Here is a 20,730-nt window from a genome sequence, read left to right on the forward strand (position 1 = left end):
AAGTGCGGCTGCGCTCCTTAGATGTGGCGCAAAGTCTGAATTTAGCGCGCTCCTTAGTAAATACTAACTGTTAAATTACCATATCATAATATGCACCTTTGAACCATATAAGCCAAAAATAAATAAATAAATGCAAAAAAAGTTTCCTGTGGCAAGGTGCATGGGCACACAATGACCACCAGAGGGCGTCATCAGTACACGTATCCATCATATTCCCCCTCGTACATATGCAAAGCGTGCAAAGCTTATGCAATACTGTAACTTCGCCTTCTTTTCACGTCAGCAACAAAAAGACAGAGGTTAAAAATGAAAGAAGAGAAATAGGAAGAGGTGGGAGATAGAAAGGAAAGGGGTGAAATGAAAGAAAATGAGGAATGGATGAGGGAAGGAACAGACAGAATAGGATGGTTTCGCACTGGAGCACAGCCAATCCACTACACAGCTGGGGGCCAAACAAAGCCTTCTCCAGGATGATTAGGCAGAGGCAATAATGTGTGCATGTGTGTGACCCTACCGACACACACTATTAGTACCGAGGCATAAGGGGCACTTTGGAGTATACACTGAAATTACTGTCGTGTTGAAAAAAGAAAGCAGATAGTTGTGTTTGTGACTGTTTTGCTCTTGTGTTTCAGTACGACAGACACCGTTGTTGACTTTATGACTTTAATAGGCTTTATTATAGACTTTATTCAAGATGGTATGATTCTGTTAAAGTGCCTACTGAAACCTCCTAGGAAACGCCCCCCCACACACTATACTGGCTCCATCAGAAACCAGACTGGTCGCATATAGGAGTCATTGGTCACATACAGTACACATATTATCTTAAATATGCAATTTGTGCAGTTCACACATATGGTCCCTAGATACCATAAATACTTAGTTAACATAACTCCTATATATTACTGCAGTTAATACACATCCATTTACAATGGAAGAAAGAAAGGTGGACATTGTGCAAAGACACAAACTGGAACTCTTTATACTCCAATGAGTTCCCAAAACACTGAAAATACAGGTAATATGTATTACAATTAATATATTATATTACAGTAAATCTATTAAGATCCAGACAACGACAACAATCCTCTCTCTTCCCAGCCTCTAGAGGAGAGTACATTCCCACAGACACTCTCTGCATCCTTGTGCTTCTCTCTAAACTAAAGGACTGGCATGATTGCCAGAAGATTATATATTTCATATCATTTTAATCTCATCGGAAGGCCAGTCGATCGTCTCAGAACATTCATTCAAAAAGACTCACAATCACAGAAAGAAACACACCATATAAATTGCATTGCAGTTAGAGGATCAATAGGTAACATTTTTACAAACACCTATTATCTAGGGGTTATACTTATATGAAGGACAATGGATTGCTCTGTTCCCGGTTCTCTTTCTTTGGCTGACAAAATCACTATAAATAAGCTTTACTCAAATTCCAGTGATTACATTTACAAATGTTATTACCATGTAATATACATAAAGTTACATTTACAATAAAATACCTGAATCTGCAAACAGTGAAAATGCAATATATATATATCAGTTTTTGTATAATCAAATATCATAGTAGCATTTTACCATTGTGAAAAACACAAACAGGTATCACATGATTGCGTGAAACAGACAACGAGCCAGCGTTTTACATGTTCCAGTTAAAAGTAAATGATAGATTCAGCCATTTTAAATCCTAATCTTAAAACTCTACAAGGAAAATATTGCAGATTGTAGACTGGTTCGCGAGAGGCGACTTAGGTCCTCCCACCTCAACACACTTGGTAACTATGGTGTGCACATTAGGTCATAAGCTCATTTTTTTTTTTAACACAGTGCTAACTTAGAATACATCACAGAGAGTACACACACACACACACTGTGCCACACACTGCACATACACACCTGCTCACACACCAGGTCAGGGGCTTGGACACTGGTTTAGGACAAGAGGTTTGGTGCACTGGCATTAATTATATTATATGTACAGTTGAAAGCACCAATGATTTAATATTATATAGCTATGTATGATACAGCTGAATTGTCTCGTGATACTTTGTAATATTTTAATCTGTGCTTTTCCTCCCTTTACGTGTCCCAACACACCCATTCCCAAGCAGATACACACACACACATACACACACACATACACTCATCCATTCACTATCCTATACTGAGGGACAAACCATGTTGTTGCACAACTGGACGACAAACTAGATTACACACACGTTACAAGATTCTACAGCACACACATACATTACGACTTTTTTCTAACACTGTAATTGGAGCGTGAGCCCAAACCTTCAGGTACTGGTACTTTGTCTAGACAAGGAACTGTGTGGGACAGAGCAAGTAACAAAGTCTCTCTCATCGCTAGGGTCTCCTCCATCAGGGAAACCATCATAATGCTGCAGACAGAGATACACCGGGTGGAAAAGGACTGTAAAATATATCCTCACTACTCTGTCTGCAGCACTGTGACTGTCTCACTTGCACTGGCCTCGGCCCCAGAAATACAACAGATATGAGCTTGTAGTTCAGGCCTCTGGCCACTAGGGCGGTAGTGGATCGAGAGTGCCACTTCTACAGGTCGTGCCCCAGCCTCTCGATCTCATCGATGAGGAAGTCGATGTCTGACTGGGTGGCCGCTGGGTTGGAGATGACCATGCGGAAGAAGTTGACTTTCTGACCCTGAGGCTGGTAGCCAACCATGGTGGTCCCTGACTCCATCATCATGGCTTTGATCTTTGGCGCCACCTGGGGGAGCACAGAAATGACAAATCAGTGCAAGGGAAACAGCAAGGGAACATATCAACCTCTGGGTGTTTGAAGAGAAAAAATGGAAGGGGTGGGAGTGAAAGCTGATAGGTAGAGAGGTCTGGGATTGACTGGTTGACAGGTTTCTCACCCTGTGGAGTTTCTCTCGTCTCTCCTCGCAGTCTGGCATGCCTCTCAGGCTCGGAGGGATGTACCAGAAGCAAACATTGGTGTGCTGGGGCTACAGAAAGGAGAGTACTCACAGTTAGTACACACACAGCTCCGGATCTGTTTCCATTTACACTCAAACAAAAGAGAAGGAATAAAGTTGGAGACAGAAGAAAGACATAGGGAAATAGTGGAAAGTTCCTATAATATAAATCATCAATGTTTTTGTGTTTTCTTTCATGTAAAAGATGGAGATGTGTTACGCTCATATGTGTTGGTTATGTAGGAATGGATTTATCATGCCAGAAAAGTTTATTGAATTAAGCCAAAGTGAAGCTGTATAATTAATGATGACACTGATGCAATAGGGTTTGTCTCACCACTCCGTTGAACACCATCTCATATCCCTCCCTGTTCTTGATCTTGTTGTACAGGTACTGGGACAGGTCCAAGCACTTGTCAATGTGCTGCTCAAACCCTATGGTGCCCTGTGGGGGACAAGACAGTGTGTGTGTGTTAGATTAGACGCGATAAAACTCAAACAATCCTCATGGGTTAGTGCTGCAGCGAGGGAATAGGATGTCAATACAAACAGAATAAATGGAACCAACTAGAGATAATACAACATGCAATTACAGCAAAAACAACATGTTGAGGATAAAGCTGCAGTTTCTCCATCATACTAAAGGGCAGATAATTTGCACTGGCTTGAATTCATAAAAGTTGAGTATTGAGAGTATTGCAGTTCAGTAGGTGTGTGTGTGTGTGTGTGTGTGTGTGTGTGTGTCTCACCTTGGCTTTCCACATGAGCCAGAACTTGAAGATGTCAACGTGTCGGCCACACTGGATGGCCTTGTCTCCCGTGTCGTAGGTGACATCGTACTGTTTGTCTGGCTGGAACAGGTAGCCGGCGCACATGGAGTTACAACCTGCAAGGATCCCCTGCAGACAAACACAGACACGACCGGTGTAAGAAGCTAATGGAAATCTGCAGAGAGAGCGTGTGTGTTTCTGTGTTTGCGTTTGTGTGATTACCTTTTCCCTGACCAGGATGGCAGAGCACTGGAGAGGCACACCCATCATCTTGTGAGGGTTCCATGTGACAGAGTTGGCCCTAAAAAAAAAAAAAAAAAAAAAAAGTTTAATGCATGAGTTTAAAAAGAAAAACAATGATCTTTGAAATGACGATGCCAACACCGTTCATCGGTGCCTTTGTACCTTTCAATTCCATTAAGCTTGTGGCGATGCTTCCTGGACATCAGCAGTCCACCTCCCCATGCTCCCTGAGGAGACAACAGCACACACACACACTCTTACACACCACAGAAATGCACAGGAAAACACACCGTATTGCTGCCTCTACAGAATTTTAAACACATTTCAAACTCAGAGGTGTTATGAGAGTTTGTTATTCTGTTTTATTCTGCAGGGGTGGTGAGCTTTTTATTATTATTACTAAAGCTAACAAATGTCCCTGATATTTCATGACTCGTGAAATGAAGTCGTGAGCAGGCTTTTCAAAAATCCATGACCCTCAGATCACTGCTCCACCTGCTCCTGCTGCTGTAACTATTTCTGCTGCCACTATTAGTACTTCTGCTTGCTACTGGTTGCTGGTTCTCCTCCTACTACTACTGTTACTGCCACCATTGCTGCTCCTGCTACTACTACTACTACTACTGCTACTACTGCTACTACAAAAGCGAGTACTCACATCGACATGGAGCCACAGGTTGTATTTCTCACAAATGTCTGCAATCTCGTTGATGGGGTCAAATGCACCGTAGACGGTCGAGCCACCTGTGGCGTTCACAAACAAGGGAACGTATCCCTGCAGAATGAAATGAACACACACGGGGGGAATTAGAGAGCAAGGAGGGAAGAAAGAGAGAAGGAAAGAAGAGAGGAAGGAAAGAAAGATGGAAAGAAAGAAAGAAATATGCAAAGAAAGAAAGAGGGATGGATGGAAGGAAAGCGGGAAAGAAAGAAGAAAGGAAGGAAAGAAAGAAAGACAGATGGAAGGAGTGAAAGCGAGAAGCAAAGAAGGAAAGATTAAAAAAGAAAAGAAGATGGAAGGAAGGGAGAGGAAGAAAGTAAGAAAGAAAGAAAATAGATGGAAAGACAGAAGGAAGGACAGAAAGACAAATCAAGCATGCAAGAAAAAACGGAAGGAAAGATGGAATGAAGGAAGGAAAGAAAAAAGAAACAAAGGAAGGAAGAAGTGAAGAAGTGAAGAAGGAAGCAAGGAAAGAAAGCGAGAAAGAAAGAAAGAAATATGCAAAGAAAGAAAGAAGGATGGATGGAAGGAAAGCGGGAAAGAAAGAAGAAAGGAAGGAAAGAAAGAAAGAAAGAAAAAATATTCAAAGAAAGAAAGAAAGATGGAAGGAGTGAAAGCGAGAAGCAAAGAAGGAAAGATTAAAAAAGAAAGGAAGATGGAAGGAAGGGAGAGGAAGAAAGTAAGGAAGAAAGACAAAAGACAGATGGAAAGACAGAAGGAGGGACAGAAAGACAGAAAGCAAGCAAGAAAGAAAAAACGGAAGGAAAGATGGAATGAAGGAAGGAAAGAAAAAAGAATAAGAAACAAAGGAAGGAAGGAAGAAGCGAAGAAGGAAGCAAGGAAAGAAAGCGAGAAGAAAGAAGGAAATATGCAAAGAAAGAAAGAAGGATGGATGGAAGGAAAGCGGGAAAGAAAGAAGAAGGAAGAAAGAAAAAAAGAAGAAAATATTCAAAGAAGAAAGAAAGATGGAAGGAGTGAAAGTGAGAAGCAAAGAAGGAAAGATTAAAAGAAAGGAAGATGAAGGAAGGGAGAGAAGAAAGTAAGAAAGAAAGAAAATAGACAGATGGAAAGACAGAAGGAAGGACAGAAGACAGAAAGCAAGCAAGAAAGAATAAAGACGGAAAGATGGAAGGAAGAAAGAAGAAAGAAAAAAAAGAAACAAAGGAAGAAAGGAAGGAAGAAGCGAAGAAGGAAGCAAGGAAAGAAAGCAAGAAAGAAAGAAAGAAAGAATGAAACAAAGAAAAAGGAAGGAAGGGAGGAAGAAGCAAAGAACGAAGCAAGGAAGGAAAGCGAGAAAGAAAGAAAGAAAGAAAGAAAGAATGAAAGAAAGAAAGAAAGAGAGAAAGAGAAGCTGACCTTCTGTTTAGCATCAATGATCTTGGCCTCCAGGTCTGCAGGGATGACTCTCCCCCTGAGCGACAGCAGAGCAGCACGTCACATAAATGATACAAACATCACAGCTTGTGGCACACAGGGCACACAGTGTCTGTGTCCACACTCCACATATTGTAAACATGCATCGTGCTGCGGCTCTAAAGCTGCAAAAAACGAGCCTGGTACCTCTCGTCTGTGCTGAGCAGAATCACGTTCTCGGTGCCGAAGCCCAGAGCTGCTCCTGCCTTCTTTATGGAGTAGTGGCTCTGGAGGAACACACATTTGGCAAATTGTTCATCTGTCGCAAGCCGAGTTTCTGTGAGCTAATTGCTGCTTAAGTTGTGGCTTGCTCGTTGTTATGCTTTCAGATGACAAATTCTGTATAAATATTACATTTGGTAGATGTGATAAAAGTAAAAAGAGAGCCATTAAAACAGCCATTATCTTTATTGGAATAAAACTGCTGATTATGACCAGACTTCTTCAATGGCTTCAATCTATAGTCCCTGAAGCATCTGCAATATTATGATATCTGAAATGAAGAATGTGTGTGTGTGGGTGTGTGGGTGTGTGTGTGTGTGTGTTTGCAAGCTGGTGAACATACATGTTCAGAGGTGAAAAGGACGAGGCGGGGAGCAGCAGACATGCCCTTGGTCTTGACCTCAGGGAAATACTTGTAACGAGCGATCATCACACTGTACATGTTCGATATAGCGCCCCCTGTTGAAGCAGAGAGAGACTGATCAGCTCTCAAGATAGAGGCGCACACACACACATAAACCATACATAGCTGGTGTTGGGTTTAAAAGTCAAAAGAGTGATAAAACACCACTTATCTCTCATTTTTCTTATTACTCCCTGAGAGCAGTGATTGATTACACCACTTGGATTTTCACGCTTATAGTTGGCACTTGCAGTCCTTGTTATCTTTGAGAATCAAATTCTCCTGCGTCTTTCTTTTGCTTGATAAAATTTGTTGTGGGAAGACTTCTAACCAGACCAGACAGAGTAAGCTTTACTGCCATTGTGCCTTTTCTCATCTATGCTACTTTTCTTATATTCCCATCAACTGAGAGGACAATATCTAATTCTGACAAAAATGAATTGAGGGAATGGGGTTGGGTTGTAATTAACCGTTGAAGTTCTTGACCATTGATTTTTGATAGCTTTGACTGATAATCATAATATTATTACAAAAATCAAGACGGTAATTCCTTACATTACTGTTTTAGGGAAAGTAATTATACCATTTGAGTGTGTTTTCATCCAACACAAGATAAATCAGACTCACTTAATGTGGGTGCTTGTCTTTATGCACTGACCTGGTGAAAACAGGCCGTCCCCCTCTCCGCCAGGCCAGCCAATCATTTCTCTCATTTTCTTCAGGGTCAGCTGCTCCATCAACACGAACACCGGAGCGATCTCGTAGGTGAACCTGTCAATCATGTCACCCGTTTAGAAAATACAGCGCATCAACGAGTCCGTCAGCATCCATCCACTTATTTTAACAGTGAAAACACATTGACAGCTGCTCTGTGAGCACTGTAAAAGATGAGCAAGAGAAGGGGAGTTTGATGCACATACACACACACACACACAAACACAGGCATGCACCACAGGCTAACACGTCGGTTTTTCATTAGCCTCGCTGTAATTCCATCCACCGAGCACAAACTGGAGCTTGTGCTGACTGAGCTAATTAAAAAGTGTCTGATAGGCACCAGGCCGCAAACATTCATATTCAAATCCCTTCTAACATCGCTCAGTAGTTTAATTAAAGCACACAAAGCTCTGATGGCTATCTGTCAATCCTGCCAATCTCAGTGGCGAGCCTGAATGGGGCTGATTTCATGGCTGGGAGAAAGTGAATATGTGTGCATTCATATTTGTGAGTGTGTGTACACATGCATGTGTGTGTGTTTGAGAAGGAGAGGGCGAGAAAGAGAGCAAGAGAGTGAGTGCATGTTTGAAAGAGATAACAGTTTTTTTTTTTTTTTTTAGCTCAAAATTAAGAATATTAAGGGGCAGAGATGATAGTTGTTCATTTCATTGTGTCATTACAAGACAAAAAATAATCCAGACCACTCTGTCAGAATTATTTAGGGGATGATTCTTCTTCTTCTGCTTCGTCAGCTACCGACAGATCAACTAACATGGCAGCTTCATGGACAGCAGAATAGCACAACTCTTGGAGACACCAAACTCAGTCAAATGTGTCACAACTATAAGGCAGCTCTTACAGTGAGGCCTGACCCTCTATGCTAACTGACAAGCCGTCTCACCCCCTCCCACACACACACACACACACACTCACACATCCTCAGGACTGATCCTTGTACAACCTGCGTCTAATAAGGCCAGTTACACAACACTCCCACGCTCCCACATCGCCACTTCCATCTAAAACAACAATAATGTTCTCTCTCCTCTCTCTTTTATCCCTGCTTCTATTACTCCCTGCTCCCTGTTCCCTGAGTCTCCCATGAGTCTCCAAACAAGGATGGAAGCATGACTTGGGCTGGGTGAAGCAAGTGGGGTAGAAAAGAGGGGAGATACACCAATTTAAAGGCTGGGAGGAGAGGGAGCTGTGGGGAGAAATGCACTGAGGGAAACTGTGACAGCACAACAAAGAGAGAGGAGGAGATGACATGAAAGCAAAGGGAGGAGAGGAACTAGGAGGGAAATGGGACGTTAGCACTACAAGAAGTGGCAGAATATAGAGCCATCGCCAAGGAAATGCAAGAAATGCAAGAAGAGCCACAGGGAGGAAGAAAAGCAGGAGAGAGACATTTTTCTTGTGTAATTATTCTTGCTGAAGACCTATCCTGGGGGTGGATTTGATTGGAACATTAGCTTCCAGTCAATACACCACCCCAGATTATGACTGATGGTCTTCGACTGTGGCTGGGATGTGAGCAGCCACAACAAAGGCTAAAATGACAAAGGAGACGGGGTGTCTCATTGTGCAGCCTCTCGCTTTGCTGATTTCAGAACTATGGCGTGCTTCGCTGCGTTGGAACAAGGTATACACAGTGTGACAAATAGAAGAATCAAACGTACGAGGTGTTTTACTTTATTTTTTAGCACAGCCACAGCATACAAAACACAAAACCTGTGCAGCTTTTTAAAATTCTCCTTTCCTGCCTGAGTCATTTCACGCTGTAATGACAATAATGGAGATCATTATCACAATCAGAGCCAATCATTGGTCTTTTCAGGGTGAAAATTACCTCTCAGTCACCTGCCCGTCTCCAGGGACGGCCCCTAAATGCCCTTATTATTGTCATCAAGGGCACCCAGAGAGAGAGTGTGTGTGTGTGTGTGTGTGTGTGCGCGCGTCCCTTTATGTGACTAACCTGCTGACCCCCACCCCCACCCTCCTCTGAGCCCCTCAAAGCACCACTGAGTCAGTCTGTATCCATAGGGACAATAGAGCTGGAATGAACGCTCCGCAGGGAGCCGCAGCAGCCAGTTTCCACTGTGTGACAGGGTTTTCTGTGCAGCCGCAGGACATTGTGTGTCAGTGTGGGGCCCAGCTGGCCTATCTGCTAAGACCAGCTCACAATGAGCCTGCAGTCAATGGGCTGGAAACCCTTGCTGCTGTATCTGGGACAGCCAGAGATGGTGTGTGTAAGAGGACTGGTGTGTGTGTGTGTGTGTGTGTGTGTGTGTGTGTGCAAGTGTGTGCCTATGGAAGCGTGCACGTGCGCATGGCTGTGACCGAGTGTTTGCATTCAATGGCCCTATCTCTTTGGGCATTCTTCCAGCCTGGAGATGAGATGGAAAAGTTTCTCATAAAAGAGGGTGGTTTCTAAAGCTAATGTTTAAGAACTGGGTAAATTAAGTGTCTCAATTTATATGTTTCCTCTGGCTTTTGGCTTTATATCCCTACATTGATCTTTTCCTTAGGAGCCAGTCTCTGTGAAAAAAAAAAAAAATGCAAACCAGAGACTACAAAACCTAGAGCAGTGGTTCTCAAAGTTGGGTCTGGGGACCTCCAAGGGTCCTTGAGGATCTTCCAAGGGCTCCTCAGTACAGCGGGGAACAGTTTAATTTCTCTATGAGGCTGCATTCAGATGCCTTTCACATACATTTAAACACAAGAAATCTCATCCATCATCACTGATATCACCCTGCATCACTTTAAATATATAATTATAATCTGTATAAATATAGATTTCTTGCCTTATTTTAATTTGATTTGGCTACTTTTCTAATTTCTCTGTAATTTTCATGTAATTTTATCTATTTATTTAGTTTTATTAATGCTTCAGTAATATATTGCTAGCTTGTTAATCTCCTTTTTCTCTGCATAATTTTTGAGAGAAATCCAGTGAATTTGCTCAGGTTTCAAAGGGTTCATTCATCGCTACGACACAACAATATGTACAAGTGATTATATTTCAATCTCACCACTTTATTTATCAAGTATATGACACCTAGACAATTTCATCATTAACACAAACCAAAATGTCTTTTCATATCAGAGTCCCGAGGGCAAAATCACTTCAAGTGGAGGTCTGGAGCTTCATGACAGTCAACTTGAGCATCCAGTTTATGAAAAAGTTTGAAATCTCTTAGCCTAGAGAATATTGAATGCTCATTTAATGTACATGGAAGATAGTGCATAGTCTGTTGTCCCCAGTATATCTTGTGCTGTCACTTTGCACCACATATAAGGCCCAGTTGTCATGTGCTCTGTCATCTTATTTTATCTTGTCCTGATTCCTCTCTCCTGCACGTCATCATTTTTCCTGTTGAAACCTTGAAGCCAATCATGAAACTATGATTTTGTATGACTGCCAACAAATGTCATAATGTGTAAAAGTAAGCCTGTGACCATATTGTGGATTTTCACAGATCATCTCTCAGACTGCAAGACTTCATCAATTCTGAATTTTGAGAAACTCTTTCACTGTAATGACCAAATCCACTGACAACTGCAGATTTATTGATCCCTCCTCTGCAGAATCAGGTTTGAAAATTGTACATATCAAGCTGCTTTACTTTCACGCAAAACTGTTGCGTGCCAGGCATGCCAAGCGTTCCAGTTTATTCTGGTATGTATGCGCACATGTGTTAGCACATTCCTTGTTCTATTCCAGTGAACATGTCATAGAGTCATTAAGTTATTTCCAGTGTGTGAGTGAGTGTGTGTATCTGTGTTGATTGTGTGTGAAGCTGTTGTGGTTCATGCCCTCTATCAGACGGGACCACCATGTAACTGTGACCTGCGATCAATATGCAATCTAACCACCCCTTGGGCTGGGCTGCCTCCAATACACAGCACAGTACAGTGACAGTCTACAGCTGGTCAATACAACTCACTACAGGACAAACATTTTACATAACTGCCCTCAGAGGCCTTTTTGACCCATTATGCAGCAAGCTGACAGGAACACCATAACGAGAAGCGCTTCCCCTATGCCTTTTTGATTTTAATGATTTGGAGCTATTTTTAGTGGCCCCCACAAATGAGAAATCTCAATACTACCCTGTCAGGAATTTCCTTCAGATAAATATGTATATGTGTCAGGCTCAAGCATGCAAGCAAAAACTACAGGGTATGATTGTATGACTCACATGTTGGTGTTAGCAGTGGAGGTGAGCCACTCTCCAGCCAGACCAATGATATCCAGACCAGTAGACAGCTGGTTAAAGAAGCGTGGGTGACCTGAGAGAAAAAAACAGAAAGATAGAAGCACACACTGCCTTAATGGCCTTATTATTTGAGAGATCTTCATTATCTCAATGAGACTATGTTGAAAATACAAGAAAGAAAAAATAATGATAATAACAAGGAAAGCCACTGGTGTCTCAGCCATGCCAGGAGTGTATAGGCAGATTTATAAAGGCACATAATGGCTGAACTGCCCTGCAGGGGAAAGCTGGCTGCCTAAAAGAAAAGACATAATATGAATACCAGAATCCAACAGCTTTTCCTTTTGGTTTTCACATTCACACTCTGATTTGATTTTATACTCCCTTGCTCAACCATGAGGCACACAGATCTTCCACAACTACACTGCTAACAAGACTGTATGACAGCCAGTTAGAATGAAAGGTATACACGCACACACAGCCAGAGTCAACAGGCCTAGAGCCTCAATGCAAAAATATACGAAGAGGCTCTTGTAATAAATAATGCAACGGCTTTCTTTTACATTTGAAAATCCTACATATATAAATATGATATTACAAAAACCATTTATGTGGTTGAATCAAAATAACGATCTGACAGTAGTGAAAAACAACGGGAGGAAACACACAAAGACGCGCTTTATGTTTCAGCACCGTGGACAGCTCCTCCACTCCTACAACAAAACACGACAGAAGCGTCGCCTGAATTCTCCGATAAAAATATAAGTAAACAAATGAATTATCGTTTTGGGAACACACACACACACACACACACACACACACACACACACACACACACACACACACACACACACACACACACACACATGCAGTGCCGCTGAATGACAAGTGATGCTGAGTTGTAGACACAGGACCCTGCATGATATATAAAACCCAAGGGACAGTTTGAGCGTTGTCGTTTTTAACAGCTTGAAACAGCCCGTGTTAGGATCCCCTCGGGCGACACTTGCTTTAATAAGTCGAGGGGAAGGGAAAGGAGGATGTCGACTGAATTACCAGGGGGGCAATAAATAAGCCAGTCATCGGAATAGACTGCACACTATCTGGCGAACAGCTTCTGTTTTAAATGGTTCGCGTTGAATGCGACTCAGCTCTGTAGGCTGAACAGGAAACGGCAAAATTGTCAGTGTTGATTTAAGTGTGAAAATGGACTATAGATCTTAGGGTGATACTGTACAAACACAACAATCACACTATACGTATTTGCAGAAATATCATAGAAACATTATACTGATAACATCGAAGATATAGATACCACAGTGCACTGTAAGGCCCTATTAGGTGTTGTACCTATATTGTAGGATAATGCAGTGATAGAGAATCTATAAAAATGGCAGAAGAATGCATAAACAACTAGAAATATTGAAAACACGCTACGATTGCTGTGCTTATGGACAACATTTGTGTGGCAGGTGGGGGGCTGAGCTATAGCTTATCTGCATTTTCATCACATTTCAATTATCTTTTTTTTTTAAAGGAAAAAAAAAATCAAAATAAAAAGCATGGCGATTCCGAATTATTGAAATGACTCCTAAAGAAGACGCATGTTTTAAAATTATATTCCCAACGAACCGAGTATCCCCCCAACCCCTAGAGCTCACCCACTATGTTTAATGTCAAGGTGTCTTGGCCTACCTGTACGGACGCCATATTTGAGCGTGTCTCTGCAGTCCACAAGGATCTGCTCCAGGGACTCAGGCTGGTCGGACAGCTCCAGGTTGAAGCCCTCCATGCCCTCCAGAAGCTGGTGGGGGTGATGGAAGTCCAGCACCTTGGTGGAGCGGTCAAAAGTCTTCTTGACATAGTTGGTGAGGATGTCGACCATCTCCAACAAAAACTGTATGGTGGGCTCCTCTCCGTTTTTGGCTGGGAGTAAGTCTAGGGGGTGAACGAGAAAAGACATGGAAATTTAAAAAGGTTGAAGCTATAGGTTATAATGAATCCTGTAACATGTGTTTTAGCTCTAATCAGTCTAAAAAATGTCTTTCATCATTATATTATAAGCAAAATGAGCAACCTTTATTACCAGAAATCACCTGAACATAACCAATGTTCCTTCTCAGCTGTGCGTGTGGTGCCCAGTGTCTATAGCTCTATAATTTGTCATATTGAGCGAATGACACGATCTTGTCAGTCATCATTTCTGGTCAAAGATTTTGTCAATATTACCGGGGTTTGGGTCACTTTGTCACAACCTGACGGAGGTTTGACGTAAGCAGCCTGACGATGTTGTGTAATAGCCAGTGAGCTTTCCTGTTTTTTTCAGTGACAAGTAGTGTAACGAATTACTTTTTCATTTCCAGTAAAAAAATAAATAAATAAATAAATAAAAAAATAGATTCACGAGTCAAAAAAAGTAGTCTTTATTTTTGATATCACTCGGCCAATATCAACCCCCATCCTGTTCGTTTTCTTCCTAATTTATGATGCAAAGAGGCTGAGCTATGCCATGATTTTCTCAAGCAAAACATGAATAAGAACAAGGTAATAAGATAATAAAATAATAAAATAACAATGCTATTTGGTCTCTCACGTCAGTTGGAAAGGTGTGATTGTGTTATCTCTGATTTTTTTAAAAATCATCTTTTGGTGTGTAACGGAATAGTAACGGGCCTGTAACGACAGGGAAATAGAGTAAACATTGTAGGCTAATTTAAAATAATGGACTAATTATGTTTGCTTTTATAAGTAATAATTAGAAGGCCAAAAGCATATTTTCTCTTCACGAGCCAAACATTTAAAGGAAAAACGTTTCGTCCTCACCTCTGGCAAACAAGTTGGAGAAGTCGGTCTCTGTGCGGCGGAAGCGCGCGTCCCTGTCGCTGTTGTCGCACGAGAGCAGGTTCTTCTGGCCCGCGAGCCTCCCCTTCTCCTCCAGGCTGTTGTTCTTCTGCAGGAACCCTAGGGTGTTACACGTGGGAGGGCACGAGTTATCACCCAACATCTCCATTGCATACAAAAATAAAAAGGAAAATTGAGTGCGACCAAAAAAGAAAGAAAAAAAATCCCCTTGTTCAGTGTATAAAAATGTTTGGCTCTTTATAATCTCCGGTCAGCTGCAAACACACTGCATGCTTTGATCTGAACGCAGCTCTCCAGTTGAGCTCTGAGGGAGGCCTTAGTTATTTATAGGCCTATATGTAGCCTAAACACACACACACAAGCACAGGATAAGGATGGGCCACCACCAGTCTATAAGTGAGCGTGATCTGTCTTGCGTGTAAGTTATTTGTGTGTGTGTGTGTGTGTGTGTGTGTGTGTGTGTGTGTGTGTGTGTGTGTGTGTGTGACGCGCAGACGGAGATGCCATGGTACATCCCGCCCCACCCACCCCGTGACACCCTGTGACATCAGCGCCAAACCCAGTGATTCGTGCGGAGGGAAACACCCAGTGAGTCCCTCCGGTCGGGCAGGAGGTGACCAGCGGTGCGGACCCATACAGCCAATAAACACACACACACACACACACACACACACACACACACACACACACACACACACACACACTTTATGAAGACGGATTAATGAAGGATGCAAACACTCTTGAGCTCTAAATCTGCCTCATCAAGACTTATAGGCTACGCTTCTCTTTGATGATTTATATATTCCCTGGAAAACCTCCTTATCTGTAAAATGATTTGTGTCGGCCTAATAGCCCACCAAGGGCAGAGCCTGACATATGGCCACATTTTAAAGGACAGAAATTGGTGTATTATGTATACACCTGGCATAAATATCCATATGACTCTTATCGTTCTGATCGGGAAATGATATAAAAATAGCATTTTCTTGCTCAATTCCATGAGAAATTAGTTCAAAACCTAAGAAATTCAAAGAAATGGATTATTTTTAGATCTAAGGCAAAAATTGTTCAGCCAAATCTAAATCTAGGCCTACTTAAAGTAGGCTAATCCTTGCGATTTTTAATAAAGGCTATGAAATATTTTTTATACTTATTTCAGCTTTAGCTGATCTTTTCTGGAGATAATTCCCTGTTTGGATATCTTTCTATCCAACTAACTGATTTCTGAGACTGTTCCATATTGTGGTTTCACTGAAAGAATTTCTTAAAAACATAGGGGGTTGGGGTGGGGGGTGGGGCGCGCTTATTGGCACTGGAATCAGAAATCCATGACTGAAATAATGATTTGGTGGAGAATGAAAAGATTTCTTTCTTTCTCTTTCATTTTAAGGGACTCCCTATGTTGGTACTGCAGGATATATGACCTGATTTCCAATCTTGTCCGGGGATTTTTCTCTCGGTGGTGAGAGGGAAAGGGTATGGGGCGGGGGCGGTGGGTTGGGTAGGGGGGTGTCGGAGGGGTGATCCGGGCCTCCTCTCATCAGACCTACAGGCTAATCTGCACTGACCTTTGGAAGATGGAAACGCACAGTGACAGTCATGGATGGCCCTGCTCTAATGGCCTTTATCATTGCTTGGACTGTATATCACAAGGCCGCAAACCGACACATTTATTTAAAATAAAAAAAAAAGTATTTATGCTCCAGTGGAAACAGTGATCTCAAAATGAATTTTAGGAGAACACGACACACAGATGACACAATCCTTGAAGTAATATCCACCACCTGAGTAGAGATAGTCTATATGTAATAAGTGGGCCCACAATGCCTATAGCCTATAAAGACATTACTGAGTCAGTCAAGCCCACAGGCAATAAGCCTATTAAAGCAATAGTTTAACGATTTTTACTCAATCTACTGCCATTTAACACGGCCTCATTATTAGGCTATAATAAATGTAATTTAAAAACAGGAATGCATGTTTGGAGTATCTGCCTAGCCTATTTGCTGAATGGCTTGTGGGCCCCAAGGACAAAAAAAAAAAAAAAAAAAAAAAAACTTACCACAAATCTTCATCCCCAGTTTCCGTGTACATCCGTGCATCCACGCATGATCGTAGGCTAAAACAGAATGAACGTTTGAATTTCTAAAGTAGGCCGCAGAAACAATACGTATGGGCGGATTGATGGATAAAGCTGGTGGGCACTGGAGAGCACAGTGGAGGCGAAGCGTGATGCGGTCGGCTCTTGTTCGGGTGTGTGTGATTTTCATATAGGAATATAGCAAACTCACCTTTGGGCTATTTTTATGCAGCCCATTACCCCACGGTGAATAGCCTAGTGTCAAACAGTATGAGGACTGGGCTTCTTAAAATATATTTCTCAATAATTTAATTTGCTGTTTGTTCACCTTGTGGTGACCAAACGGCGGCCAGAGTTTGCCCACCTATTTATTTACTATCATAACAGGATGAGTCCTGTAACAGTTCCGATTTAAGTTCAATCAATAGGGACCAACAGTGGCCCGCACAGCAAATCCATGCTGGCACACACACACCCGGCCAAGGGACGGACTGGAATTAACACCCGTGAAATGAGCTCACGGAGGAGGGCAGAAATTAATTGAGTGAAACACAGTATGTGACTGGAGCGAGCTGGCAATGTCTGTGGCCGGGAAGTCTATAGCAGGCTTGATGCAGAAACTTATAGTGTGAGTCTCTCTCTCTTTCTTCTCTTTCTCTCTTTCTCTCTCTCTCTCTCTCTCTCTCTCTCTCTCTGACACACACACACACACACACACACACATAGCTCATGCACACGCACACACGCACATGTAGACCGGAGTTGGACATGCATGGAAATGGAGCCATATAGAGAATAAATGCAGAGCCCGCACACCACAAAAGCCGCAGCGAGCCAACAACGCACACACCTGATGGAAGATGTAAATAAATAAATAAATAAATAATACCAATGACCACAGACAACTATTTAAATTTACAAAAGCAATTTCAGACTGAGAAAAACTTCAGAACAGCTCGGGATGTCGTTCAGAGCCTAAGGCCAGAGCATATAGGCAGCCACACACACATACACACACACAAATTAGCTACACACATACACACACACGCACACGCACGCGCAAGCAGACACCACAAGCCGCCAGGCGTGAGATGGAGCGTGGCAGAGAGATAATGGCAACATCCAGCAGCAATACGAGCAAGTCAGACAAAACAAACATTTTCTTTTTTTTTTTTTCTTGAAACAAATTCACGATGAATAAGTCTGAGAAAATATAAGATGTTTATTGACACCAGGGGTGGACAAATAATTTATTGGAGTTGACAGGGAAATGCTGGGATTCGATAGAGAAAATGTGATGTTAGGTTGTGCACTGATTTTACCCTCGATCCGGTTTTGCTTTAACGTTTGAGGGAGGAAAAGAGGAGTTTCCAACCATTCAAGCAGGCCATTCGGAGCTCACAGCAATTATCTGCCATTTTCCTGCCTTATTATGCAGATGGTTGCTCAAGTGCCGTTAATGGGTGATATTTTTGTATGCTACAAAAAAGCTTAAAAAAAAAAAAAAAGAGAAAAAAAAAACATGCTTTTAAACTTAAATATGATCAGCAAAATATTTCGTCACATCTTTTATGTCATTATGGCCTAAAAGCTGTGGGAAAAACTATATCACAGTGAGTATGACAGCAATAAATGCCTAAAATGCCAGGCTACAATGTAAAAGGAATGCTACAACTCAAAGGGAGGAGGCAATTTCTAAACGGTCTTTCGTGGAAAAAAACACACACAATCAAATCCAGAATAATGTTTGGCTATAGCACAAAAAATGTAACGATTTTATAAGGAGGTAAATATTGCAATCGAGTGGAGGCCCCACATTGCCAACATTTCTTTTTCGACCAAAAAAAAAGAGAGGAAAAAAGAAAAGTCGTGTTTATTCTAAAAGATTTAGATTGTGCTTGGATGAGCGCACAGCCCTTGCGTTGTGTTAACGGCGCATTCCCTCTGCGTCAGGTCCGCTCCTCTGTGCGCACCGCTGGGCCACTAGACAGCGGCAGGCAGCTGTGATGGCTCTGTTTTTAACCGGAATGATTAACGACGGAGCCCACGCAGCAAATGGCCCGGGCAAGACTCGCTTTTATCAGACAGAGAAGAAGGGGGGACCTGAGTTGGAAACAGACAGAGAGGGAGAGGGAGAGCAGGGAGGCTTATTGAACCGGGGCGACTGCCCAACCGGAGGACCTGGGATCAAGCCCCCCTTGTCGGCTGGACTGCCGAAGGGTCCTTGAGCAAGACACCGAGTCCCTGCCAGGTCCAGTGGCTCTGCTGTCTGAGGCTGTAGGCCACTCTGATTTCCTTTACGGAGAGCCAAAAGGAAAATTTCTCTATGGGGATCAATACAGGCTTACACTGTTATTAAAAGGGGGAGGAGTGTGTGGACCTACTTGTGGATGGAGGTCTTAAATTGGCAGCGTTGGGGTCCTGCTCTCGGCCGGTGGCTGTCGGTTCAGACGTGGCCATCACTCCTCTGTTATAGTCGCTCCGGGACTGATCTTCAACGAGAAAATAACTGCAAACAAAATGGTCCACAGTTAAGGAATAGCTTATCCAATGTAGACTGATCCTCAAAAAGAAAATTTTACAAACATATTTTTTTGGCTCGGTTTTAACTGAATGGTAGGTATGATGAGACGAAATGAAAATAATAACATCCACTGTGCGCCACCGATTTATTCCCGAAGGACAATAGGATGGACTAACTGTGCCAGTGCAGGATGAATCAGTGACTGAGCAATTTGAAACGATTTGTCGCACACGCACGGACCCGAAGGCGCATCTGTCAGGAGAAATACTTCAGGAGATAACCTTCAATATCTCATGCATTCAATTATCCCACTGGAGACCCGCGAGGCTGCAAATATCTGATAGACACTATAGGCTATAGTGTCCTGAATAGCCAATGTAAACGAACGACAAAATAATAATAAAAAAAAGTTTTTATCGGTGAAACTGGCATAAATAGGTTCCCCAGTTAAGTTTTTATGGCTCATTAGAGCAAAATTATCCCTTTCCCCCAGACATCAGTCTTGAGCAGCGCGGCACCAGACCGTTCAGTGTCTCGGAGCTCCATGCCTGTGGTAATCTACTGCACAAAAGCTGGGGATGTTACTGAGGAAAAATAATTTCGGTAACTAGGATGAGGTATAGAAATGAGAATTAAATTAAATAAGTGGACGAATGAATAACATAAATATATACATATATAGGCTATACATTTGAACAAGACTGATTTATGTGGAAAATATTGGTAAGACGCAATTAATGCCCAAATAAATGCGACATTCATCAATTTATTGACTCAGCAATCGACGTTTCAATAAAGTTGAGCTTTGAACAAGCATTTTCCATACCGTCATTATTCAATGTCATTGTGGCATGAGAAATAGGCTAACCTCCTAATGAATTCGTTTTGTCACTCATCTGGGACTAATTACTTTTAAACGACCGGGTGAAATAAAGGATATTTTGTTTATCTTGCTTATAATGTTTTTTTTTTTTTTTCCCAAAAAAACATTTTCCCCCAAATTTTGGCATTCGTGCGTGCAAGCATCACAATTTATAAATTTATGCATGTGTGAAGACAGATTTTGAACAATCACCTGTCTGTCAAGAAAACATAAACCTTAGAATATATTCGATGAATGAATGAGGAGAAACGATGGATTGATAGGAGCTGAAGGAGGCATCTTACCGATTTGCAGGCGCACAGGTTGCCGAGTCCAGAGAAACTATAACTGTACACTATATCCACCCAAGGCACGACAAGAAACAGTCCAGTGGCACTGACAGCGGAATACCAATAGAGCGCACCAACAAAAATTCCCATCCAGCAGCGCGCAAGTGACCCTTTCTCGCTCAAGAATATTTTTTATTCTTTATTTATATATGAGGCTTCTCTCGCCCCTTTATATGCCTTGGTCTTTTCACGCAGGCATGAGTCACAGACGTGCCTCCCTCTGACGACTAATGAAGCTTCCCTGACTGCTACTGACAGCCACAATTCCACTTTAAGTACAGCCTAAAAACCTAAAGGAAAACACCACTGACGTACTGCCACCCCTCTGTGTCTGTGTCTCCAGGTGTGGGTGTCAGGATGGGTGATGGAGAGGTG

The 20,730-nt window shown here is 42.2% G+C and overlaps 1 protein-coding gene across 3 annotated transcripts; it reads right to left on the reverse strand.

Annotated features, from left to right (window-relative positions):
• Positions 1–652: 652 nt before the first annotated feature.
• Positions 653–20,583, reverse strand: LOC115375180 (glutamate decarboxylase 1-like). 3 transcript variants are annotated; one of them, XM_030074554.1, is made up of 17 exons: positions 20,311–20,583; positions 19,004–19,128; positions 16,602–16,658; positions 14,501–14,638; positions 13,373–13,615; positions 11,660–11,750; positions 7,399–7,511; positions 6,681–6,796; positions 6,263–6,342; positions 6,059–6,113; positions 4,640–4,756; positions 4,144–4,208; positions 3,961–4,039; positions 3,718–3,867; positions 3,306–3,413; positions 2,909–2,998; positions 653–2,757 (listed from the first exon to the last, which is right to left on the reverse strand). In XM_030074554.1, the coding sequence occupies exons 2-17, from the start codon at positions 19,077–19,079 to the stop codon at positions 2,584–2,586; spliced, it is 1,752 nt and encodes a 583-aa protein (XP_029930414.1). In that variant the 5' UTR covers positions 19,080–19,128; positions 20,311–20,583; the 3' UTR covers positions 653–2,583. The 3 variants fall into 3 exon arrangements, with proteins under 3 accessions (XP_029930414.1, XP_029930412.1, XP_029930413.1); XM_030074552.1 differs by having other exon boundaries at positions 20,306–20,583; XM_030074553.1 differs by lacking the exon at positions 16,602–16,658 and having other exon boundaries at positions 20,306–20,582.
• Between the last annotated feature and the right edge of the window lie 147 nt (positions 20,584–20,730).

Source organism: Myripristis murdjan, chromosome 17 (genome assembly GCF_902150065.1).
Source record: "Myripristis murdjan chromosome 17, fMyrMur1.1, whole genome shotgun sequence".
NCBI classification, from domain to species: Eukaryota; Metazoa; Chordata; class Actinopteri; order Holocentriformes; family Holocentridae; genus Myripristis; species Myripristis murdjan.